At 51.8% G+C, this 26,047-nt stretch overlaps 1 protein-coding gene and 1 long non-coding RNA gene across 4 annotated transcripts; one reads left to right on the top strand and one right to left on the bottom strand.

The window, feature by feature from the left end:
- On the bottom strand, positions 1–13,284 carry FAM181A (family with sequence similarity 181 member A). Of its 3 annotated transcripts, none has more exons than XM_061395170.1 (2): positions 13,203–13,284; positions 1–1,385 (listed from the first exon to the last, which is right to left on the bottom strand). In XM_061395170.1, exon 2 carries the CDS (start codon positions 1,296–1,298, stop codon positions 417–419), a length of 882 nt encoding a protein of 293 aa, XP_061251154.1. In that variant the 5' UTR covers positions 1,299–1,385; positions 13,203–13,284; the 3' UTR covers positions 1–416. The 3 variants fall into 3 exon arrangements, with proteins under 3 accessions (XP_061251154.1, XP_061251152.1, XP_061251153.1); XM_061395168.1 differs by lacking the exon at positions 13,203–13,284 and adding an exon at positions 2,125–11,927; XM_061395169.1 differs by lacking the exon at positions 13,203–13,284 and adding an exon at positions 2,190–11,927.
- Positions 2,610–23,984, top strand: LOC133234529 (uncharacterized). Its single transcript, XR_009732168.1, has 3 exons — positions 2,610–2,701; positions 11,918–12,063; positions 21,816–23,984. It is a non-coding gene; the product is annotated as an uncharacterized LOC133234529 (long non-coding RNA).
- Positions 23,985–26,047: the final 2,063 nt, after the last annotated feature.

Here is a 26,047-nt window from a genome sequence, read left to right as displayed (position 1 = left end):
AAAACTGCAAAAGAAATGCCTTTATTCTCTTAACCTTCTTAGTATTTACAAAGAACAAGAAGAACAAGACTGAGACTGGCTTACACAGTGGGTGGCAGGTGAACAGGTGGTGTAACGCTGGCTTCTGGGGTGGCCGGAGGGCCAGGGCAAAGGCCCCGGCCACCTGAGGTCTGCACGGGCACACAGGTGATCTGTCGGGCTCTGGCCTGCTTGCGGAGGGGCTGGCCTCCGGAGGCTGTGAGGACTGGCTGGACTGCTGCCCGAGAAGAAGCCCCTGCCCCATCCTGCCCTGCCCTCCTCCCCCCAATGCAAAGGGATGGTTCTCTCCAAGCCCACTCCTCACCAGAAGAGCTCGTTCCTGGGGGTCCCCGATACCCTGCAGGCCAGAAGAGGGAGCCAAGGCCCTCCCCACCTGGCTAGAGGTAGCCGAAGACATTGAAGATGGGTGGGGGCACAGCCGGCTTGGTGGGGATGGGTTTCAGAACCACAGGTCTGTACACTTTCTGCCCCGGGCCTTCCGCATCCTTGCAGAAGTGGGCCAGCTCGCCGGGGGAAGCTGCGCTTTTCCGCCAGAGGCCCAGGCTAGGCATCGGGCTCTGGGGCAGGGCACCTGGAGGGCTTGGGTAGACGGGCTGTCCATGGTACTGGAAGGGGCAGCAGCTCCAGGCACTGACGCGGCCCACCAGGGAGACCCCAGGCATCTTGAGTGGCTCCTTTTCAGCTGGTGCCCTGGGGGAGGTGGGCACCGGGGCGGTCTCGGGCCCCAGGGGCTCCAAGCCTTTACAGTGTTTCTTACCCTCGTAGGGAGGTCCCTCCCGGGGTCCCAGTCCCCCCTCCAGCCCCACGGGGTAGCTGTGGGTGGGCCGTGGCTCTTCCCAGAAGGAAGCAGGCAGCTGTCTTTTCCTCATGGGCACCTGGCCAGGCCTGGCAGCTCCTGGATCCGGCCCATGGAGGGTCCGCTCCTTAGAGAGGCTTTCCTCCCGGTCCAGGTTCCCCAATGCCTTCTCCTTGCAGCCCCCACCCCCGCCAGGGCTGGAACCGTGGCCAGATTCGAGGGGCAGCGGCCTCCCGGGCCGGTCCTCGGGCCCCCTTTTCAGGTGAGGCTCAGCCCCTCTGCCGGGGAGGCCCCGCGGGAGCCGGGAATACTTCTGGGAGAAGCGTTTGAGCTGCTTCTGCAGGTACTTGCGGTGGTCCACCGAGCGGCGGCAGGGCGCGGACTTGTCCAGGGCCGCCTTGATGTCACTGGACGCCAGGTTCACGAAGTTTAGCAGCATCTTCACGTCACTGTCGGATGCCATCACCAGAGCGCCGCTGCACCGGGCTTTCCATGAAGAGGCTGGGTTCTCCAGGCAGCTGGCAGCTCCAGGGAAGAGCACAGAGCCAACCTGGCGAGGGACACAACAGCCGTTGGTGTCTCTCCGAGCATCCACAGTCCACCCTCCCCAAAGGCTACATGGCTGCAGACAGCAGTGGTCCCCACCTCAGCCCCCCTCAGGCCTAGACAGAATCCCTGGGTCATGGGATACCCATTCAGGCTGCTAAGCATCTTCCAGAGCCTCTGGGATGCAACGGGAAGAAACCCATTTCATCTTCAACAGGCTCCGCACATGCAGGTGAGGCTGAGACAGGTCAGGCAACTTGCCCAAGGCCACTTGGCCCTACCAAGTGGCACTGCTGGGGTGGGAGCCCACCAGCAATGTGTGTGTCTCCCCACACACCACGCTGCCCGCAGGGCACGACTTGCCAGCAAGGTTTTCATTTTCTGAGCCTAGGCAGACGCTCTACTTTAAGGCAAGGCCAAGCCCCTTGGTTGCCTGGCGGTGCCCTCCTCCTCCCACCCCCGCCCCCAAGTCCTGCTAGCAGCCGCCCCCCCCTTCGGTCCCCACGCTCCACCCACAGGTCTCACGCAGGACAGGCAGGACCCCTGTCTGGCACTCAAGCCGAGGCCTGCCTGGCGGGCTGATCGCAGGCTGTGGGCAGCAGGGGCTCCCCCGTAGAAGCATCTGCAGCAATTTCATGCCTCCTCGGCCACCACCCCGCAGCCCCCTGCCCCTCCCCCAGGCCCCGGCCAGCCCCACGCCCCCCACCTAGTGGGGCCTGAGCCGCCAGGGCCTCCACACTGACCGAAAGTGCGGGGGCCCGGGCCCCCGCCAAGGTGGCCCGGCAGAGGTTTCCCCCGCGCTGCAGACCTGGGCCAGGCTTGGCGCGGCCGGCGAGCTCCGTGGTCCGGCTGGAGGCAGTTGTGCCGCCCTCGAGTGGGCTGAATGGAGGACGACGGGTCCCCGGAGCTGGGGGGCCCTCAGGCCAATCAGGAGCGCCTCTCCAGATACAAAGCATCCCAAGCAGGCGGCGGCCCCGTTCCCACATTCTTTGCCGTCACAAATTGTCACCATGGGGACCATCACAAAAAAGACAGCTCCCAAATGCAATCATTTCCCGGTAAATTTCTACCCTTCAGCCCACTCTCCCTTCTCGGCCTCCACGCCCCTCCTCCCCTTGACCTCAGTTCCCTGGTTTCTCGAGGGGGCGGGGTGTGTTGTGTGCGTGCGCGTATGTGTGTGTGTGTGTGTGTGTGTGTGTGTATTTAAAAAGTCCAAGATTGAGGAGGGGCTGGACCCAGAAGAGATGGGCTTGCAAACCTCCCCCCAAGACTCCGGGCCCGCAGCGGCCATGCTCCAGTGCAGACAGACAATCGGACGGGGTAAGCCAGGGCGGGCTGCTTTCCCCGCTGTCCTTGAGTGTTGAGTGGCTCACTCGCACTGTCTCTCTCTCTCTCTCTCTTTCTCTCCCTCCCCACCCCCTTCCCAAGGCATGGGCACTGGCGGGCCTGCGAGGGCGGGCAGCACGCTGATGTTGGAAAGGTGGCCAGGGAAGGGCCCTCTAACGAGGTGCTGGGATATCCATGGGAAGGGGGCCGGAGCTCTCAGGAATCTTGTCTTTATGTTTGCTTCCTCAATTGAGCTGCACAAAGCCTGAATTGCCCATTCAGTGAGGCTGGACAAAAGGTTGGCGTTGCACGGTCCCCTAGCATTTGTAGTCAAACAGTTAGGGACTTAAATCGAGTCGTCATGATGGAGAAAGAGGTGGACAAAGCCCATAGAATTGCCATCAGCAAACATTTTCCTGTGTCATATTAGCCAGTCTCCATGGCTCCCCTTGGCCTGGGGACAATGGCACAAGTTTGCACACTTGGCTACTGTCACCGTGCCAACGCCGGCGGGGCCGCAAGCAGGGCTGCTCCGAGCAAGCAAGGGAACCCGGGGCCGGCCGCTGGCCCTGCCCACTGACTGGCCCGAGGGAAGGTGAGGCTGCAGGCTGAGGGAGACTGCCTGGGAAATCCGGATGGGCGAGGCCTCCGTGCCAGCCAGCTGGGTGGGCCCCTGGCACGCCACCCTCTGCCTCTTCTTTCCTCTCCTCCTCTCCCTCTCCTTCCCCCTCTCCTCTGCCACCTTCTCCTCCTGCCCCCTAGGCAGCCGACACCAGCCCACACCTTGACATCACAAACTAAAGTACCAAGGGTACTCTCCAAAGCCCCCTCCCCACCCCCAGCCTGGGAGCCCCGGCAGGGCAGGACTCACCCACCAGTGACGCTCCCACCCCTTCCTTCTGGCCAGTGGGCAGCCACTGCCAGTGCCAGGTGCCTGCAGGCAACACGGGGGCTCCAAGTCAACCCCGCTCTGGCCTGAGGGTCCCCACAGGCTGAATGAGGGGTTTGGAGGAGATGGTTTAGGCCCTCTTCCCCTGCTGCTGAGATGAAGGCTTGACCCTGGGCTGCAGCACCCCGACTGTGGGCCCCTATCTGCAGCAGCCTCTGCCTGCCCGAGGGCTAAACCACTGTCATTTCACCCCCTGAGATGCAGGGGTTTTTCACTTCTGCAGCTCCGTCCAGCCCACCCTGACTGGTAGAAGCAGGAGACATCCTTTCTGCTCCAACGTGCCCTGCCCACACGGCTGGAGAAAGCACTCTGCTGCCCGAGGTCACCCGGTTAGGCTCTGGAGCAGCTCTCACCATGGCTCCACACTGCCTGCTGCCGGGGGCACCCAGGCTCGTATGAATTCCAGCCCCTCCACAACCCATAGCGGGCCCAGGAGCCACCTTCTCCATCATTCTCTGCTGGGAGATTGACCTCAAATTACCCCAGCCCCAGACCCGCCTGGCCTCCAGACCCTCTGTGTCTGCTCCTGCCAGCCTCTCTGTCTGGAAGGCCTTCCCTCCTCTAAGAGAGTGGGGATGCTCTCTGCACACTCCGCTCAGATCTCAGCTTCCTCCGAGAGGCCAGCGCGCCTGCAGTCCCTTCAGCCCACCTGACGCCGCCTGCCCGTGACGTCATCCCCATCCACCAATGATGGACTCCCATCCCCAACAGGTCCCTGAGCTTCGTGGGACTCTAGTCTGCGTCTTTAAAAATCTCCAGAGCTCTTAATAGGGGCTGTTCTTCCACCAAATAAAGGAGAGAGGCGAGCAAGGAAGGGAGGGAGAGAAAAACAGGGTGAAGGTAATGGAGACTTGTAGAGCACCCGGTCCCCACTGAGACGCACGCACTTGGACCAGCTCACGCGGCCCTGGGACAGCTCCGAGGTGTGGGTGTGGCCAGCCCAGAAGGGCAGCACAAGAGGCAGCTAGGTTCCCAAGTGCCCACAGCTACTAACTGGTAGAACTTGAACCTGAAGCCGGGACTGTCCGTATACAAAGCCCATGTCAGTCCCGCCAGGCCATGACGCTCCCCTGAGCTGTTGGGTTGGACAGCCTCTCAGACCGGGTTTTCTGTGTCAAGTTCTAGCTTCAGCTCTTCTGTCCTTCGTCAGGACGTGACTCTCAACTTCTGACTCAGGAACATGGGAGCTACAGCGATGGGCGATCAGGCGAGGGGAGGGGTGGCAACTGTGGCCTGAGACCCTGAACCACCACCCTGCACAGACCCAGCCCCACCCCAGGCCTCAGGCCACACCTCTGGGACTGCCGAGGAAGCCTTCTCCATGATTTTCTGATGGCCTGTATACACAGGTGGAAAGACATCACTGAAAATAATCATGCCTCGCTCTGGAGAGAATTCCCACAGTCATTCTCTCAGTGCGGTCCTGGGTCTGTGCAGGGAAGCAGTTGTTTTCCCGTTTACAGTGGGTGACGCAAAGACAAGCTTCGGACTTCTGCTTCTTGGGCCCAATTCAGGCAACCCTGTCCCCTCAGCACTCTTCCGGGCCCAGCTCAAACATCCAGGAAATCTTTCACCAACATGCCAGCATTATACATGCTCTCATCCTCCATTTACAGATTCGAAGATGAAGTCTAACCTCCTTGGTTTAACACCGAAGGCTGGCACAGAGGGTTGTTGCTGTTCAGTTGCTAAGTCATGTCTGACTGTTTGAGACCCCATGGACTGGAGCACGCCAGGCTTCCCTGACCTTCACTGCCTCCTTGCTTGCCCAGACTCATGTGCATTAAGTCAGTGATACCATCCAACCATCTTATCCTCTGTCAGCCCCTTCTCTTCTTGCCCTCAATCATTCCCAGCATTAGGATCTTTTCCAGTGAGTCAGCTCTCCACATCAAGTGGCCAAAGTATTGGAGCTTCAGCTTCAGCATCAGTTCTTCCAATGAATATAGAGGGTTGATTTCCTTTAGAGTTGACTATTTTGACATCCTTGCAGTCCAAGGGACTCTCAAGAGTCTTCTCCAGCACAATTCAAAAACATCAATTCTTTGGCACTCAGCCTTCTTCATGGTTCAACTCTCACATCTGTACATGACTACTGGAAAAACCATAGCTTTGACTATATGGACCTCTGTCGGCAAAGTGATGTCTCTGTTTTTTAATATGCTGTCTAGGTTGGTCATAGCTTTTCTTCCAAGGAGCAAGCGTCTTAATTTTGTGGCTGCAGTCACTGTCCACAGTGATTTTGGAGCCCAAGAAAGTAGCTTCTCACTAAATGTTTCATGAATTAAGTACTTTGGACATCCCATTACATAGAATTTACCTTGTGGACTAGAAGCAACTGCTTCCTGTCTAGTATTATTGTTTATACACCCCACCCATCCAGCGCCACCTGTGTGAGCTCCATGAAAGCAGGGAGCTTGTCCGCTGGCTCATTTCTGTATCTCCAGTGCCTAGAATGGCCTTGGCAAAGTGCAGGCCTTCATGACGGACCCTTGTGTCTGCCATGCTTGCACTTGATGACCAATTGTGTGCTCCATGTGTCTTCAAACAGGAGGCACTGTTTCACAATTGCGACCCCTACACCACAGCAGGGGCTCTAGAAAGCTCTGTTGAAGGCAAGCCAACGGTGCTGACTTGGACTTGAGGGTCCCGTCCCAATCATCTGCTGTCAGTGCCATGGATCTCTGACATTCCAGTTGTGTTAACCCCACCTCAAATTTATCCACACTGTTCATCACGAGGGACTCCATTCAGCACCCACCATGTGCCAGGGACCAGAGAGGCCAGAGTGGGCTCGCTTGGCTTGCTCCTTTGTTCCCGAGGCAACGTACTACAGAACAGGTCAACTTTGTCTTGATGATTAAGCACCCATTTTCTGCCCATCCGCCAGTGAAATGAACAACACCCTAACTTTCCTCTGTTTCTTAAACTACTAGGGGCCACCCTTACAGAATCTCTAGATGTCATCTGACATGGCCCTCTTCTGGAGTTAGCTGACCCAGGTGCAACCCGAAACTAAAAACTAAAGGAGGCATTTGGCCATGTCTTGTGCCAGCCAAGCCAGAGGGAACCTAGGGAGGTGATCTGGGGGCAGTGGGCTTTCAAACTGCTTTTATGCAGAGAAGCCCGTTAAAAAGTATTGTGTGGGAGCCCATTATGTAAAATAGTGGCAGTGGTGTGCAGTGAACACAGATTGATTTTTGCACACACAAATGCATGCTTCCTATTTATATTGCAAACAGTAGATCAGAACAAGGAAGTTGTTTTGATGACAGGGAATGTTGAAACAAGGGTCTATAGATTACAATCTGACATCAGCTGTACTGCCAATCACCCCAGCTCAGGAAACATACAAAGGCCACATGGAGGGCGAGGGCACAGTGGTGCAACCAGCACCTCTGTGGTGGTGTGACGCAGACATCACAAGATGATTTATGTAACCTCTTTATATAATGGGAGTATTTCTATCAAAGACCAGCCTGAGGCTTGCTGTCAACTGTAATCAGAGCAGACAGGCTTCCTGCTTCCTTGGAATGGGAGGTGTGGGGTTGAAATTGGGCTGCTGAGCCGCGGGCTTCCCGTCTTGGCGAACCTTGCCTCACAACTGAGGCTGTTCATCGGCATGGCTGGGCCCTCAGAGCGACTGGAGACCTCATGACGACCCAGGAGAAGCCACAGCCCAGCTCAGACAGTCCCTGTGTCCCTGGCTGCAGTGACAGGGACAAATGTCAGTGTGATTAAGTCCCATATTGGAAGCAATTTCACCACTGGCTTTGGAGACAAGATCTCTGAACTCTGCCTATAGCTGGCTGTGTGATCTTGGACCAGCCACTCACCTTCTCTGGGCCTCAGTTTCATGGCTGGATTATATAAGTAGTTCTCAGCCTCCATTTTTGCACACACAGACATTGGTGAGGGGCTGGTGTGTCACAAGTCAGTGTTATTTTAAAAGGTTCCAAACTTAGCAAATGTGCTTTTTCTTAACATAAATTAGAACAGAGTTAGCATAATAAAGTTAGATGTACTCCCTTGCATTCCCCAGTGTTTTCTTGAAAGTGATATGAATGAGCTGGTAAGTCTGATAACACAACTTTCAAGGAAGAAAGGATAGGGCATTGAATTTTCATTCATGTGGGGTCTCAGAAAGATCAGGATTCAGGAAAGAATTTTATGCTGGATGAGGTGAGCACAGACATGTGTGCCTTGTCCTAAGTGTCAGGGGGAATGCATTCAGTCTGATAGCTATAGGATTTTTGTAGATGCTCTTCATCTAATTGAGAAAGTTTTCTTTTATTCCTAATATACAGACATTTGTGTGTGTTTTTTTTAATAAATCACAAATGTGTGTTGAATATTGTCAAGTGATTTTTTTCCATCAGTTTATATGATCATGTTGTTTTTCTTGTTTAGCCTATTGATATGGTGGATCATACTGATTGATATTTAAATACTGAACCAGCCTTGCATTCCTGGGGAAAATATCCTATTCACTTAGGGTGTATAATTCTTTTCATATAAGCTGAATATAATATGCTAATATTTTGTTGCAGATTTTTTTTCTTTGCTCTTCTCTATGTTTATTGAATGTATTAGTCTATAGGCTTGTTTTTTTGTAATTGTTTTTCCTAGTTTTGGCTTCATGATAACACTGGCCTCATAAAATGAATTGGGAAGTGTTTCCTTTGCATTTTTTTCCCCTAGAAGGGTATAAAATTGATGCTAACTCATTAAATGTTTGGTAAGATTCTCCCATGAGAATATCCGGGCCTGGGGATTTATTTTGAGGGAGATTTTTAACTATGGATTCAATTTCTTTAATATTTATAGAGTTACTCAGATTATCTCCTTCCTGTTGGATGAGCTTTGGTAGGTTGTAGTCTTTCAAGAATGGATCCATCTCCTCTAGGTTATTGAATTTATGTGTGCAGTTCATGTTATTCTCTTATTATCCTTTTGATATCTGCTGGATCTGCAGTACAATCCCATTTCATCCTTGATGCTAGTCATTTGTGTCTGTTTTTGTCAGCCTTGCTAAACAATCTTATTGATCTTTCAAAGAACAAGCATTTTATTGATTTCCTCTATTGTTTTCTGTTTTCAGTTTCATTGATTTCTATTCTTTTTTAACTTTCTTCCTTCTTCTTTGGATTTGTTTTGTTTCTCTTTTTCTAGTTTCCTAAACTTAGATTATAGAGATTTGCTTTTCTAATGTAAAAAGTTAGCACTATAAAATTTCCTCTCAGTGCTGCTTTAGCTGCGTCTCACATATTTTGACATGTTTTATTTTCATTTTCAATCAGTTCAGTGCATTTTTGTATTTCCCTTGATACATCCTCTTTGACCCTGTGATGGTTAATTTTATGTGTCAGCTTGACTCGATTACAAGGTGCCCAGATGTCTGGTTAGTCATGAGTTCAGGGTGTGACTGTCAGGGTGTTTCTGGAAGAGATGAGAATTTGAAATACTGGACTGAGAAGAAGGCATTGCCCTTCCCAGTGTGGGCGGCACCACCCAATCTGTTGAGGACCTGAATAAAACAAAAAGCAAAGGAGGGAGGATTTATTTCTTTCCCGGTTCCCTGCTTGAGCAGGGACATCAGTCTTCCCCTGCCATTGAACTGAACCGGGACTTACATATTCAGCTCGCCTGGTTCTCAGACCTTTGTACTCAGACTGGAAGTACACTACCAGCTTTGCTGGGTCTCTAGCTTGCATTTGGCAAACTAAGAGATCATGGGATCTCTTAGCCTCTATAATCGCATGAGTCAGTGCCTCATAATAAATCTGTCTCTCTCGCTCATATACTCGTGAAGTATGTTGTTTTAATTTCTAGCACCTAGAGATTTGAGGAGATCTTTCTGCTATTGATTCTAATTCGATTTCATTAGGGTCAGAGAACATACACAGTGTACTTTAAATTCTTTTAAATTTGTTGAAGTTTATTTAATGAGCCAGGATATGCTCTATCCTAGCAAATATTCCACAAACGCCTGAAAAGAATGTATATTCTGTTCCTGCTGGCTGCAGTGTTATATGTCAATGAGATCTTGCTGGCTGATGATGCCGTTCAGTTCTTTTATATCGTTGTTGGTTTTCTGTTTAGTAGTTCTATCAGTTGCTGAAAGAGGGTTGTCTAAGTATTCGACTATAATTGTGGACTTCTTTTCCTTTCAGCCTTATGGGTTTTACTTCATATACTTTGCAGCTCTGTTTTTTGATGCACAAACATTTAGGATGGCTATGTTTTGTTTCTTGGTTGATTGACACTTTAAGTATTACATAATGCTTCTCTTTATCCTTGGTAGGTCTCTTTGCTCTAACATCTACTTTGCGGCTAAGCTGCTAAGTCGCTTCAGTTGTGTCCGACTCTGTGAGACCCCATAGACGGCAGCCCACCAGGCTCCCGCGTCCTTGGGATTCTCTAGGCAAGAACACCGGAGTGGGTTGCCATTTCCTTCTCCAATGCGTGAAAGTGAAAAGTGAAAATGAAGTCGCTCAGTCATATGTGACTCTTAGCGACCCCATGGACTGCAGCCCACCAGGCTCCGCCGTCCATGGGATTCTCCAGGCAAGAGTACTGGAGTGGGGTGCCATCGCCTTTACCTGGTATTAATATAGCCACTCCTGATTTTTTTTAAATTAATGCTTGCATAATATATCTTTATTCATCTTTCTACCTTCAACCTGCCTATTACAGTTATATTTGAAGTGAGTCTCTTGTGGGACAATATGTGATTGGATAATTTTATTAATCAACTCTGCCAATCTCTTCCAATTTTTATGCCATTTAAGTTACATTAACTGATGAAATGTTAGGGATTAAATCTGACATTTGGTCATTTGTTTTCTGTTTTTTTAAAATATATCTCTTTATATAGTTTTTTTCTTTTTTAGTGGTTGCCCTACATATTTCAGTGTACACACATAACTTGTTATTTTCAACACGTTACCATCATTTTACTGTTGTCTCAGATCAGTGCTTCTCTATCTGATGCCAGGCCCTTCCCCAGACCAACAAATTCAGAATCTTTTATTGGGTGGGATGAGGGAGGTGAGTCAGACCCTGTTTTCTTTTTTTGAACCAGGTGATTCTAATGTGCAGCCAGGCTGGAAATTCAGTGCCTGGGTGCTCTCTGAGACTCCTTCCAGGACAGATAAATTAGGCAGGTGAAGATTCTCAGAGAGCCTGGAAACATGTCCAGGTCCAAAGCCTCATTATAGTTCCAACACTAGAAGTCACTTAGTACACTAAGGCACCACCCTTATGGCAGAAAGCAAAGAACTGAAGAGCCTCTTGAGGAAAGTGAGAGTGAATAAGCAGGCCTAAAACTCAACATTCAGAAAACTAAGATCATGGCATCCGGTCCCATCACTTCATGGCAAATAGACGGAGAAACAATGGAAACAACGAGGGACTTTAATTTTGGGGGCTCCAGAATCACTGCAGATGGTGACTGTAGCCATGAAATTAAAAGACGCTTGCTCCTTAGAAGAAAAGCTATGACCAACCTAGACAGCTTATTAAAAAGCAGAGACATTGCTCAGCCAACAAAGGTCAATCTAGTCAAAACCATGGTTTTTCCGGTAGTCATATATGGATGTGAGAGTTGGACCATAAAGAAAGCTGAGTGCCAAAGAACTGATGCTTTTGAACTGTGGTGTTGGAGAAGACTCCTGAGAGTCCCTTGAACTGCAAGGAGATCCAACCAGTCCATCCTAAAGGAAATCAGTCCTGAATATTCATTGGAAGGATTGATGCGGAAGCTGAAACTCCAGTATCTTGGCCACCTGATGAGAAGAACTAACTCATTGGAAAAGACCCTGATGCTGGGAAAGATTGAAGGCAGGAGAAGAAGGGGACTACAGAGGATGAGCTGGTTGGATGGCATCACCGACTCAATCAATGGACATGAGTTTGAGCCAGCTCTGGGAGTTGGTAATAGACAGGGAAGCCTGACGTGCTGCAGTCCATGGGGTTGCAGAGTCGGACACGACTGAGTGACTGGACACTAAAGCAAACTTGCAGATGAGGTTAGGAAGAAGACAGACAGTGTCCGTCTCACCAAGGAGGGCTCTGCCCTTTGCCCGTGCTCAGTTTCTCTAGAGTCAGTGCCCCCGGCTGTTCTGGAGGCTGGCCATTTACAAAACACCTCGGTCACCGAGTGAGCATCAGGAGATAGAGGAAAGGCTCAGGACCCTTTGCCATGAGGCTTGGGGCCAGTTCCCAGCCAAAGAACCAGCCTTTTATCATTTCCTTTACAGATGGTCGTTGGATGCCCGTTGTTCACTTCCATCCCCGTTGGTCACTTCCTTCCCCATGCAGACATCACTAACAGATCACAGCACCCTCTCCTGCTGACCCCTGCAGCGGCTCTGCACCTTTCAGCAGCCTCCACCAAACAAATAAGGTAAAACCTGTATTCAATCCCTACCCAGCTTATGGGCACCTTGAACTCTCTTAATCTGCTTTATATCATGTTCATTTTTTCACCTCCCACTGCCTGCAATCAAAGTCAGCTTGGGACACACTTATCAAACACCTCATTTTCTTTATAGATCTAGCTTTCAGACTTCATTGGCTAATGAATTCCTTCTGGTCAGAATCACTGTCCACTCGTGCATTCTCCTGTCATGTGGTTATGTATCCTCTATTCAGGGGCTGAGCAGCGGGTGAGACTTGGAGACATTTTAAGGAAAAAGTGAAGGGTAAAGCCCCTTAGGGAAGCACTCTGGGGGATACACCTGGAGTGGAGGCTGGCTCCACCATTTCTTAGCTCTGGCACTTTGGGCAGGTCAGCTAATCACACAGAGCTTCAGTTTTTCTCTCTGTGAAATGGGGACATGGAGAGTTATGCAAGACTCTTCTAAGGATAGTCAGAGCCCAGTGGTTTGGTTCCAAAGTATTTAATGAGCACCTACTATATGCAAGGCATTCTACGAGGCACCAGAGATGTCAAAATGAATAAGACATCCATGCTAACAGCCTAGCAAATAGACCTCTTACTCTATGCTGTAGAGAATGTTCCAAAAATGTCATCTGTATCAACTCCTTCATAACAAGCTGGCTGTTGCTATCATCCCCACTCTACAGATGAGAAGACTGAGCCACAGGCTGACTAGGGGACTTGCCCAAGACATCACAGCTAGAAGAGGTGAAGCTGGAGTTCAACCCCAGCAGATTATCATAGTTTTATGATAATAAGCTCTGAGCCTCAGGTTCTTCATCTTTAAAATGAAGTTCCCCGGCAAGGCAGATAATGGGAAGTAAGAAACATCATCTTTGAAAAAGACTAACGAGGTGCCTGGCTCATAGTTGATGCCCTTCCCTCTCCTTTGCTTCCCCTCTGTGCTGGGTCCAAAACTGCCCAGGTGACGTCCACGTTGGGCATGTCTCACCCGTAGAGGGGCTGATGTGACAGGAGTGACATGGAAGTAGTATCTCAGTGCCCCTGTGGACGCCCCAGTGGACCAGGGCTTCACTTCTCACCATGAGAGATCCCATTCTGGCCCCTGCCGCCCTCCGCATGCCCCATCACTTGGATTGTACCTTCTGGCGCCTTTCTGATGTGTCTCTTCACCTCACCCAGGACACCAGCCCGGGATGAAAAGTCCGTTTAATCTCAACTGCCAACTCGGATTTGATTGGTGATGGCTGGCGGGTGCCCCTGGAAAGATTCCGAGGGCCCCTCAGGGCTTAGCAGTTAGAATGCCCCAATCAGCTAGTGATGTCTTCCATGGGCCTGGATTAGCTAGGTGTCCCTGGATCCAGTTTGAGATCACAGGATGCAAAGCTTGGCATTCTGGTAACCCATCACAGGATGCTAAGGTTGACATTCTGGTAACCAAGTCTCTGGGGTTTTCATTAAGGGAACAGGGCAAAGAGAAGGGAAGTGACTCCCCAAGGACTCAAGTGCTCCCACTCTCCAGGCCAGAGTTCACTGATTCAGTCAACAAACTGAGACTGGGGTGTTAGGAATGTTGGAGAATGGAGCCAGTGAGAACTTTAGTGCAGTGGAGGGGGGAGGTCTCCCCAGGAAGTAGGGCAGGATAAGGTGAGAAAGTAAGTTGTTTTCCATGTATATTTGCATGCATGTGTGCTAAGTCGCTTCGGTCATGTCCGATGCTTTGAGACCCAGTGGACTGTAGCCCACCAGGCTCCTCTGTCCATGGGATTCTTCAGGCAAGAATACTGGAGTAGGTTGCCATACTCTCCTCTAGAGGATCTTCCTGACCCAGGGATTGAACCCACTTCTCTTACATCTCCTTTACGGGCAGGTGGGTTCTTTACCACTAGCACCACCTGGGAGGCCATATTTGCATGCAGTAGGCACATAATAAAGCCTGTTGAATGTGGTTCAGTGAACAAACTAGAATATGGAGCAAAATGATTGGTTGGCTTCCGAGCCATCTTGGAAACTCAACAGTCACCTCCCAAAGTGTAAATAGCAGCTGCCTCCGCAATGCTTGGCCCTCCTGGCCACAGCTCTCCCTCTTGGCTGCTTTGCACAAACAACACACTCTCATCATCAAAGAGGAGCCTTTGCCCCCTGGGAGTGGGATTTCCCCAGAGAAAGGTGGTGGGGCAGGGGCCTGACGCCCCTTGAACACCACAACGTGCTGAGAGTTTTATACCGGCTGTCTCATTTAATCCTCAATGAACCAATGAATAAATGAAACTTTCTAAGACGGGAGTTATCCTTCCCATTTGACAGGTTAAGAAACTGAGGTTTGGGGAGTTAGAATTCTTTACTGTCACTGTACTGAGCAGCAGAAGAGCTGGGTCTGACCTCGGTCTGTGTCTACACCATTGCACCCCTCAGAGAAATGGAGGGCATTGTCCCCTCTTGTCTGGTCTGGCCTCTTGGATCTCCAGCCCTGTGCTTCCCACCTGGAGCGTCTGCTCCTCTTTGGTCCTACACAGTGGGCTCCTTTTCATCACCTAACTTTCGCTTCCTGACCTCTGATTGCAGTTCTGTATGTCACCCAAATCCAACCCAAAATATATCTTTAAAGGATTCTCTGAACAAAGTCTTGCTACAGGAGAGGAACAATTACGTAACGAGCAAATGGGCTCTTCAAGCCTGCTTTGTGCATTCCCTTCCCAGGGTCCTTCACAGGTCCTGACTAGGTAGGAGGGGAGTAAGAAGAGTTACCACGGGACTTCCTTGGTGATCCAGAGGTTAAGAATCCTCCTTACAATGCAAGGGACACAGGTTCGATCCCTGGTCAGGGAACTAATATTCCCACATGGAGCCCACACACCACAACTGGAGGATCCATACACTGCAGTGAAAGATCCCACACGCCACAGCTAAGACCCCAAACAGCCAAATAAATGAACAGATAAATAAATAAGAAGAGTTACCATGGTGAACGCAGTGCCCACTCACCTCCGCCCCCATGCCAGACCCAAGCTCTTCTGGCCAACATCACCCCCTTGTACGGTGTTCCTGTGTTTGTTTCAGGGAACCACAGTTCTCCTTGCTTTTCCTCAATCACCAGGCACTCCATCTTTGCATTTGCTGTTCCCGCTTTCAGGAACTCCCTTCCCGCCACCTAGTTCTATAAATAAAGTTTTACTGGGACACAGCCAGGCCCTGACCCATCTATGCTGCTCTGGGGCAAGAGTGGCTGCGACAGACACCAGAGGGCGTACAAAGCCAGAAATACTTACCATCTGATCCTTTATAGAAAACTGCCAACCCCTGCCCTGGATCTTTGCAGGGTCCACCCTTTCACCTCATGTATGTCTTTATGCCCCCTATCCTCCTGCTGCATTCTCTGCTTTACTCTTCCCCATCACACTCACCTCCACGAAGCCCTGTGGATATTTATGCACCTGCTTTACTGCCTGATGCCACTAGAGGTCAGTCACACGGAAGGCAGGAACTTGGACTCCTGCTAACTCGATTGTCCCAGTGCCTAGAACTGTACCTCACACATGGTGCTGGAGAAGTAAATTCTCAGCGAATTAATGTTTCCCACACTCCGGGACACTGGTCTGGCCCATACCTCTGGGCTTCTGACTCAGTTTCCTCTGCCAGGTCTCTCCCCAGGGAGGCTGAGTCCCGTTATGAATGGATGCAGGCCCCAGGGACACTCAGCCTGGGTTCAGGCAAGCCCTGTACCACTTCCATGTCATGAAGTTCTCATCATATTAAAAAAATTTTAACACATTCTAACTTGGAGGGAGGTGCAGAAATGCTGATGCTTTAAGTGTTTACATGTGACAGAATAATACTCTCCTAACACAGAAAAGCTTTGCAATATAATGGTGAAACTTACAAGATAGTTACAGTTTATTTTTGCTTTTAATTCAATTCAGTTAAAATATTAATTGACATCTATTACAATAAGATAAATAATTAATTTTGAAATAGTTAAAGTGGAGGTTAACTTAGATATTAATGAGCAGTGCCCGGGAGGACACAGGTGATGATGTTAGAGAGTCGCTCTTTCTTTTCTTCTTTCCTCGATCCTATGAAATGGTCATCTCATTGGAGGGCATGTCCAAAGCCTGGACCAGAAAAAAAAATCCAAAACCTCACTGCTGAAGCACTTCTAACTCCCCCTGAGACACCTGAAGCAGTGTAGGAGGGTCTCTGCCCTGCCATCAGCTCCCCCTCCACTTCCACTCAACCTTCCCCCCGGGGTCCCTATGAGTCCCTATCAGATGCCCCGTGTCAGGAGCTTCCCTTGAGACCAGTAAGCCCTGGTCAGAGTGCTACATCCATCTATAAGGAGACAGATAGGGGCGCAGGTTCACTCCCCAAATCCTCCACCACCGCGGGGCAGAGGATAAGAGCGGAGCCCTGGGGCAGCTGGATCTTCTCCCGGGTAAGCGCTTGGCCCAGAGAACATAGTTTTTTGATGGCTAGTTGAGTGGTGGTCATAATTTCTTCCGCAAAGGCAATACATTTTGGGTTTTGTTTGTTTGTTTGTTTGGTCATGCCATGCAGCTTGTGGGATTTCAGTTCCCTGCCCAGAGACTGAACTTGAGCCATGACAGTGAAAGCCTGGAATCCTAACCATTAGGAACCAGGGAACTCCCACAGATAGTGCTTTAAATTTTTGGCCGCACCATATGGCAGGGGGATCTTAGTTCCCTGAACAGAGATTGAACCCGAGCCCTCTGCATAGAGATGGTGCAGTCTTAACCACTGAGCCACCAGGGAAGTCCTGAGGGTGCATTTTGTATATGAGCTTACTTAGGGCTTCCCACGGAGAAGGCAATGGCGCCCCACTCCAGTACTCCTGCCTGGAAAATCCCATGGACGGAGGAGCCTGGTAGGCTGCAGTCCATGGGGTCGCTAACAGTCGGACACGACTGAGCGACTTCACTTTCACTTTTCACTTTCATGCATTGGAGAAGGAAATGGCAGCCCACTCCAGTGTTCTTGCCTGGAGAATCCAGGGACGGGGGAGCCTGGTGGGCTGCCGTCTCTGGGGTCGCGCAGAGTCGGACACGACGGAAGCGACTTAGCGGCAGCCGCAGCAGCCGCAGCCGCAGCCGGGCTTCCCCAGCGACGCTAGTGCTAAAGAGCCGCCTGCCGATGCAGGAGGCATAAGAGACGTGGGTTCGATCCCTGGGTTGGGAAGATCCGCTGGAGGAGGTAATGGCAACCCACCCCAGTATTCTTGCCTGGAGAATCCCTTGGACGGAGGAGCAGGCTATGGTCCACAGGGCCGCACAGAGTCAGACGCGACTGAAGCAACTTAGCACTAGCACTGTGGCTGGAAAGCCTGGCCAACTGGCTCTTCACTTCCCGTCTTAGCTGCCTGCCACGGCCCTAAGGGCTCCTGCAAATCTCTCTCTCTCCAGCAGACACCTTGAACCATAGGACAGAAAAAGCAGGGACCGTGGAGGCCATGAGAAACCCATGGGAGTTGGGGGAGGGGGGCGTGCCCAATTCTGCCACTTTCCAGCTGGGTGACTAAAGACAAGCCACTCAACCAATCGAGCCTCAGTTTTTGCTCTGTCACCTACCAGCCACGCCCTTGGAGGAGCCCAAATAACACAGGCCCGTGCTTAGCCCACAGCTGGCCGGTGGTCAGCATTTCCCATTCATTTCATCAGTCCAGTTCAGTTCAGTTGCTCAGTTGTGTCTGACTCTTTGTGACCCCATGGACGTTCAGAACGCCTGTCCATCACCAACTCCTGCAGCTTGCTCAAACTCATGTCCATCGAGTCGGTGATGCCATCCAAGCATCTCATCCTCTGTCATCCATCCCGTATCATTTCATTTCATCTGACCTCCTTATTAATCAGGTGAGGGAACTAAAGCTGAGAGATGAAACGGCTTGTCCAAAGCACCCAGGTGAGCTCGTGGCATGGCGAGATCAAGCTTCCTGACTCTGAAAGCAGTGCTCCCACCCTCTCTTTTGAGCCTTCTTTTTCTGCACTGTTGTTTGGCTACGAGAGGAAAATGCAGGATTCTTCTGTGGGTGCTCGGCTTTGGCCTCAAGTGACCACAAGTGGGCGCCCTCTGAATTGTTCAGAGTCTCCTGCGTTGCAGGTGAGGGAGACTTTAGGTCCTTCTGCTCCCAAGTTCATGGTCTCCCAGGCCTGCAGCCCAAGCTCCCACCCCATCAGGCTTCTGAAGGGAGCCCTCCACGTCCCACCCCATCCAGCACCTTCCAGAGCCCCTGCCCAACTCCTTCCTGCCCCCACCTCCCACCTCCCACCCCAGGAAGATCTAGTCTCCATTGCTGAATAGATCTGGGATACTTGGAAGCCCCTCCTTGTTTTTGCTGAGCAGGGGGTTCGGGATCACATTGATGTTTGTTCATTGCTTCCACCCACACCCCCAAACCTCTACCCACTGACATGTGCTCAGCACTTGCTGGTAGGAGGGCGAGGCCAGGCCTGGGAGATGGAGCAGGGCCCAAGGGAGTCGCTTGCCTCTCGGAGGGAACGTTCCAGGAGGGGAGGGGGACTTAGTTACAACACTGATGACAGGATGTACTTCAGTGCGTTACTGGGGGTGAGGGTGGGACCCCAGGGCAGTTTCTGGAGGCTGATTCTCCTGATTTGCATTCTCAAAGAAGCAAAGGAATTGTCCAAGTAAAGAAAGCCCCTGGTTCAAAGAAGTCACAGGGGGAGACCCATGCCTTTGGGTGAGGATCCCCATTCTGGACACTTCTCCCCATCTGTAAATGGGAATAACAACTCATGCCTACTCTGCCTCCTCTTAGAATGAAAGAGGATACAACGACTAACAATGGAAGCAGGCTGGAAATGCTAAAAAAAAACCCACACCAACATTGGTGTTAAACAATATAATGCAGCACCGGTGCTTTCTTCTTTCACGAGGCTCTACCCAGTGAGCCTCCAGTTCCCGGTCTCCAGCATGCGCCCTCCCTTCCTTGACCTGCTTGCAGATGCATTTCCTGGGTCCCTAATGACAGTCCCTGCGGGGCTCCTGCTGCTGACCCCACCAGGGCCGCCCTTCCCTTTTCCTTCCTCAGCTTCCCCTGAGTCATTTTAAGTTTCTCGTATAAGGCCTATTAGAATAAAAGCAGGAAGAAAGACAAGCCAGGAGACCATCCTGCAGCTCTTAGAAGATTAAAGTCTATGGAAAGGATCCCAGGTGGCTATGGGCACCGTGCCCCCTGCACCCTGAGGCTGCCGGCCAGGAGGACCTGACTCTGGGCTGAAGAGTACTGTTTGAATGTTGGCATTGCCCCATCACCCCTTTTCCATCATTTTAGACTCACAGATGACAAGCTAGCTTCAAATTTCATTTTTCCAAAGAGTCCTTCTGGTCTGGGGCAGGGGTGAAGTGAGAACGGAGCCCCTCCATACCGTAACCACACCCTCCTTGGGTTCAGTGGACCACTTTCAAGGACCCAAAAAGCACGCTTACATTCCAAAGCCTGTGGTTCACTTGGCTTTGCGTTCTCTCCTTGCCTGGCCATGCATCACCAAGTATGCACTTCTCCACTTCTCCCAAAGGCATTCTCCTCCTGGAGGGCAGAGTGGAACCATCTGAGATCTCACTCAAGTGAGTTGGGGAAGCATTATCAGAGACCAAGCGGCCTCTCGGGGGGCTCTGATTGACCCGGGAGCCCCCTCCTCTGCCCCGGGATGGGAGGCCTGCTGAGGGTCCTGGGCTCTGGGTCCAGGATCAAAGGTCAGCAGGGTTTGGGGAGGGCCTTTCTCTCCCTGGTCAAGGAGGAGTGGGATCACCACCCACTACTATGAGAAACTGGAGGCTCGTATACCTATCAGGCAGCCTTCCCAAACCTCTTCCTAGGGAAGCCACCTTAAATGCCCATTTTAACCAGATTTCAAATGGCTTTGAAGGCTGAGATGACCGCATCTCGTTCGGATGTATGTGACTGTAAAGGGGCGTGGACTTGGGGACTTCCCTGGTGGCTCAGTGGCTAAGAGTCCATCCCAGTTGCTGCAACTAAGAACTGGCACAGCCAAAAAAAACACAAAAATAGTTTTCTTTAAAAAAAGAGAGTGGACTTGGACACGTGTGAATCAGGAAGTGGATGGCTGGAGTCGACAGTGTTCCAGGTCCTGGGCCAGGGTCAGCCCGAGTGTCAGCTGCCTCTCTCTCTGGCTTGGCCACGACCTCCTCCCCATCCTCTCTAAGCTTCTTCTCTGCTCCTCCTTCCCAAGAACACACTCCAGGTGCCTGAGCCCCCAGCCCTGAGGACTCTTGGATCATTCTGCCTGACACCCAGCAGAGGCACTCCCGGGCACTTGCTCTGTGCCCCGGCTTCCCCGGGATGCTGGGACACAGCAGACACCTAGGAGAGCCCAGCCCGCTCCATCATGTGCAAAAGACAGACCCTGAACACATCCAAGCTTCTGGCCTTGATTCCCAAGTGGGGGATTAACAGGGGCCATGAGACAGGTCAGGGAGGGCCTTTCTGGGGAGGAGACATTTAAGCTGGGACCTGAATGTCAAGGTGAGAGTAGGTATTTCCCAGAGAGAGACATGCATGGGCTTTCAAGAAAAGGGGAGCAATCAAAGGTAACCCTTAGATCTTTGACCCGAGCAAGCAGATGAACAGAAAGGATATTTTCTGGGAAAAGAAAAGCAGAGGCAGGAGTGAGTTTGTGGGAGGAAATCCAGAGTTCAGGTCTGGCCACCGTAAACCTGATATGTCACTTAGACATGGATCTGGAGTGTCATGAGGGCAGGTAGAAACGTGAGCTCGGATTCTTAGGGGAAGCGCGAGTGTGGGAGACCACGATGGACCATTGTTTAAGGCCTGGGAGTTAGAGGAGATTGCTGAGTTGTGCCCAGGTCTTAGAATTTATCATAAAGGTGACTGAGTCACCACACAGAGGCCGATCCCATTGAAAGAAACTTTAATGTACTCACAGCTCCCCTAGAAACAGGAGGATAGCATGCCAGGCACAGTCACAGGGGAGCACCAGGACTGGTGGTCAGAGGCAGAAAAAAGCAAGGGGAGGGCCTAGGCCGCAGCCTTCATTGGTGTTTCTGCAGACAAGGCAGGGCCAGGCACCGAGAACAGCTGGGGCCTGGAGAGCTTGAATAATTCCGGACGGCATAGGGGGCTCGGGGCACAGGGGAGATCTCTAGCTGTAGGCACTGGGCCTGGGTGCTGAAGTGGTGGGGGAGGGGACACCAAGAGGGCGGTTGGGGATGTGGATGCAGGCTCGGCTGGAGGGTTTGTAATATGATTTCCACACACCTTGGAGAGCTGGATTGCAGGGCAGATGTGAACAACTTTGGAGCTGAGTTTGGCGCTTGGATTTATGGATGCCACAAACAAGTGACTCCACCAGGAAAGTCAACTGGGGCCACGTAGAGGGTGGGTTTTTAAAGGGGATCCCACTGAAGCCAGGCCAGCAATTAGACGAGATTTGCAGAGTACCGAGCAGGGTCAGCAGAGGTGAGGGAGTCAAGGGCGCCTCCTTTGGGGATTTGAGTTGACAGATTCTTTAGCAAATTGAGGCTTGGACACGGAGTCTGGGAGGGAGCTAGACTGCAGCCTGAAGGCTGGTGGGAGCGGGGAGAAAAAAGGGGGCACTCTTGTCCCTTCTGGGTTCATTTCCCTCTGCCACCCCCCAGCCAGTGTCCAAGGGCTAGTTCTCTGAAGTCATGTGGGGCAGTAGAGCCAAAGTCTGCACTCCAGGACTTTGGAGTCTTCATGCTGCCCTTTTTCTCCTTTGCAGGTATCATGCCTTCCACCTGTTACACCCCGACTTCTTTCTGGAAAACACCATCCATCAAGACACAGCCCAAGTATCACCCCCTCCAGGAAGTCTCCCAGTACTTGCAATTCGCAGTTGATTAACTCCTTGGAGCTCCCACAGCACCCACTTGGGCTTTTCTCTGGGTTTCTATTACTCTATACTTGCCTCCCCTTCTCTTCCCCTCAGGCTGGGGAAATTACTTCCTGCATGCTAAGTTGCTTCAGTAGTGTCTGACTCTTTGCGACCCTATGGACTATAGCCTGCCAGGCTCCTTTGTGCATGAGATTCTCTGGGCGAAAATACTGGAGTGGGTTGTCATGCCCTGCTTCAGGGGATCTTCCTGACCCAGGGATCGAACCCGTGTCTCTTACATCTCCTGCATTGGCAGGTGGGTTCTTACCCACTAGCGCCCCCTGGGACTTCCCTAATTGCTTCCTAGGTGGCCCAAAGGAGATCGTGTGCCCTTAGTCCATCCAGGGGCCTCAGGCCCCCTTGAGAAGCAGGGTAAACAAAGAGCAAGTTAAGCTGTCCCAACCCCTCCCGGACTGCAACGTGTTTCTAAGCATTTTAGGTAGAAGGAGGAGGCTGTCACTACAGGAAGAGAACTTGACAATTAGAAACACAGCCAACGCCCAGATGCCCATGGACAGGCAGGGGTGTATTTTTTTAGTAAAATCTCATGTCTGCAGCGTCAGGCAAAATAGCAACAAGAAGGCCTTTTCATGACTGCACAAGTCTTAGGAGAAGATGCTTCCTGATCTTTCGTTTTACAGATGGGGAGGTTCAGAGGTGGGAGGGGCCTGACCAGGTCAATGGGCAGTGCCCTTCCTCCTGGTGCTGGGGATGGGCTTGGCTTAGAGCTTGGAACTGGCACGTCGTGGCCCACAGTGGCTTACTGACAGCAGCTCAAACTACAGAGCAGCTAGAGGGAACCTTGGCACTTAACACTGGGGGTGGAGGTGGGCAGCTTTGAGCGTCAGCTGGTCACCTTGCGGTCCAGGCAGGTCCAACACCGTATGACCCCCTTGTTGGCCTGGGCAGCGGGAGATGGTGCCCCAAGGCGCCCCCTGCTGGAGGAGCAGTTAAAGGACTCGGCCCCCAGAGCCGGCAGGACTCAGGCTTGCCACTCTCATCGGCTTCCAGCCCCGCCTGCGTGGATTCCAAGTTCAAGGTGTGCGAGTGGGTGTAAGAGATTATCCTGGAAGAGACTTCACTGGTCTCCGTGACAGAGTAGGGCTCTCCAGGAGGGTGTCAGCACCCAAGTGGGGAGAAGTAAAGCTTATACCATGAGGAAGGTGCAGCAGCAGCAGTCCTGGCGGGAGAGGACAGCCAGCGAGTGGGGCTGAAACACCCGGGGGGCTGGCACACAGGGGCTGGAGACCAGAGTCCAGAGAAGGGGCTAAGGCAGGCAGGAAGGCCAGGTCCTTGCTCCTTCTCTGCACACTGTGCATCCTGTACAGAGTCCCAATGGGAGACGTGGCCTCTCCCCGGCTCCCCTCTGATTGGTCAGGAACCCAGCCCTCACCTGCCAGTCTGGGCCTCGGGGTGCTCCCATCCAGGGGCTGGAGCCTGTCCTGGACACAGACTGGAAGGAGCACGTGGCAACCCAGGATCAGGAAGATGAGGGGCATTGTGGAACCTGCACCTCCTTCAGAGAGACGAGCAGACAGCTGATCTATGACAGCTTTAGAGAGAGGAGCGGGTATTGCCCAGAGACAGGGCTGGAGGTAGAAGCAGAAGGCATCCCTGTCTGTCCACCTCCTCGCACTCCCCAGACTCTCAGGCAGGGTTCCTGGTCAGCTGGCAACGCATGACAGATGCTCCAGTGGGGCGTATCCATCATATGAGGAGACACAGCAGTGATTTTCCGCTTCTTTATCAAGGACCTTGGGTCTCCTTGGATCGTCTCCGATTTGGTGAGAAGCCTGGTCTCCCTGGCTGTAGCGGGAAGGATGTCACCATGAGTGAAGATGCAGGAGAAAGGAAGGCAGTGCTGGTCTGCTTCTGGACGGATCATTCATGATACGCATGGTCCAAAGGGTAAGCCTCAGACTCCAGACTTGAGCCCACCCTCACGATGTTACCCACGTGCCTGGTCCCCTAAAGATCTAGAATAGAGAGTAAAAAGTGACTGTCACTCCTCCCCTGCCCCAGCCTCCAAGGTCCCCTCTCTGTGTTATTGTGGTCGTTCAGTCACTGAATCGTGTCCGACTCTTTGAGACCCCCACGGACTGCAGCACGCCAGGCATCCCTGTCTCTCACTACCTCCCGGAGTTTGCCCAAGTTCATGTCCATTGAATCTGTGATGCTATCCAGTCATCCCCCTCTCTGTAGGTAGCTACATTTCCAGTCTTGGTGTATATTTCCAGAGATGGTCTAGGCAGCTCCAGCTGCTTGTGTGGACAAGAATATTTTCCAACTCCTTCTGTTTGTGTACACTTGTCCACAAAGGACAGCACACTCCTTCTGACCATGAGTCTGTGCTAACGTTTTCTACTGACTTGACTTTAGTGATCAGTCCACAGGAGTATGTAAATGAGCTCCTGCATAAAGACAGGCGCTTAACTGGTCTCCCCAGCCTGGTCTTCCCTCCCTGAAGCCACATTTGTGTCCGATACTAACTAAAATGATGTGTTACGTACTGCTGCTGCTGCTGCTACTAAGTCACTTCAGTTGTGTCCGACTCTGTGCAACCCCATAGACGGCAGCCCACCAGGCTCCGCCGTCCCTGGGATTCTCCAGGCAAGAACACTGGAGTGGGCTGCCATTTCCTTCTCCAGTGTTACATGCTAACAGTGGTTAATTCAGAGTAATGAAGGTACGTGATGTCATCATTTTCCTAAGAGAATTTTTCCTCTGTTTGTTAAATTTTTCCAAATTAAAATGAGGCCTAGGGCTCAGGGTCCAGAGGACCCCAGCATTTGGGAGACAGACTTCCCTGGTGGCTCAATGGTAAATAATCCACCTACAAATGCAGGGGACACAGGAGACCCGGGTTCGATCCCTGCGTCGGGAAGATCCCCTGGAGAAGGAAATGGCAACTCACTCCAGCATTCTTGCTGGAGGATCCCATGGACAGAGGAGCCTGGCGAGCTACCGTCCTTGGGGTCACAGGACTCAGACAAGACTTAGTGACTAGACAACAACAGAGCCCAGAGCAGTCACGCCAGCTTTTGTTTGTCTGGGGCTTGATGGGGCCATTGTCAAATATGTTGGCAAAGGAGCAGTTGAAGAGGAAGGGGTGCTAAGGATAAGGAAGGGGGCAGAGAGTCTGAAAGAGTCAGAGAGAGAAAGGAGGGGGAGAGGGAAAGGGGTACCTTCTCCAGGGTTGGGCCGGGGCCCCTTAAGCAGAGTCTCTTTGAGGATAAACCATCACTTCTTCCCAGGTTACAAACCAGGCAGCTTTTCCTGCTCCAGCTTTCAAAGAGAAGCAGACACGACTTAGCGACTGAGCACACATATAAAAGTCCATCTTGGCCCATATGTTCATCTCACTCCAGGGAATTCTCTGGAATGGAGAAAGAACCCAAGTGGCATTTGTTTGCAGTGAAAAGCAGCAGAAGAGAAGCCCCGTCAGCTGGAAAGCGTCTGAGCCTCGGCGAGCGGCCCCCTCCCGCAGCTGCGGCGCCTCTTATTAACACAGACGTAATGACATTAGGCCGCCTGATTAAGTCAGCAGCCCTGGGCCCTGCTACCCCTCATCCCAGAGTTACAGCCTCATTTTTCAATTATATTTTAATTTGAACATCTACAGAGAACGCCTGGAGAACACAGGAGTCCCGGAGGAGAGCTGGACATGGTTCAGCCTGTCTTTCCCTCCCCCCTGGAGTGGACGGAGCTCATTTTGCAGGTCTGGGATCTGGGTCCTGTTCCCAGATCCTGAACCTCAGACTTGAGAATTCTTCCAGCCCCATCTGAGTGCCATCTGTTGTCCTCAGTCATGACATAGGAAATGTTCAAGCCAAGAGGATTCCTCAGAGATCAAAACCAGCCTTTTCACTGACAAGTGGGGCAACGGAGTTCCCAAAGGGCCTGGACTTGCTTGGAGCCCAGCCAGACCCAACTCAAAGACTCTAGATTTCTAAACCAGAATCCAAAGGAGCAAACACCTCAGATGGATGTTGGGCCCTCTGTAGAGCCATCTTGCTGCCGTGATAAATGGAAGGGCCTCTGCCACCCAAGGATGCACAGACTGGGGGTCCAAGGGCTGG

This window comes from Bos javanicus, chromosome 21, assembly GCF_032452875.1.
Source record: "Bos javanicus breed banteng chromosome 21, ARS-OSU_banteng_1.0, whole genome shotgun sequence".
In the NCBI taxonomy this organism is placed as follows: domain Eukaryota; kingdom Metazoa; phylum Chordata; class Mammalia; order Artiodactyla; family Bovidae; genus Bos; species Bos javanicus.
The sequence above is the reverse complement of the archived record's forward strand: the minus strand, read 5'-3'. Positions and strand labels throughout refer to the sequence as shown.

Coding starts and splice junctions, on each gene's coding strand:
- FAM181A (XM_061395168.1), bottom strand. CDS start 2,367: ATGTGGGAACGGGGCCGCCGCCTGCTTGGGATGCTTTGTATCTGGAGA. Junction 1,386..2,124: donor CCCGGGCCCCCGCACTTTCG/GTCAGTGTGGAG, acceptor GTCCCTCGCCAG/GTTGGCTCTGTGCTCTTCCC.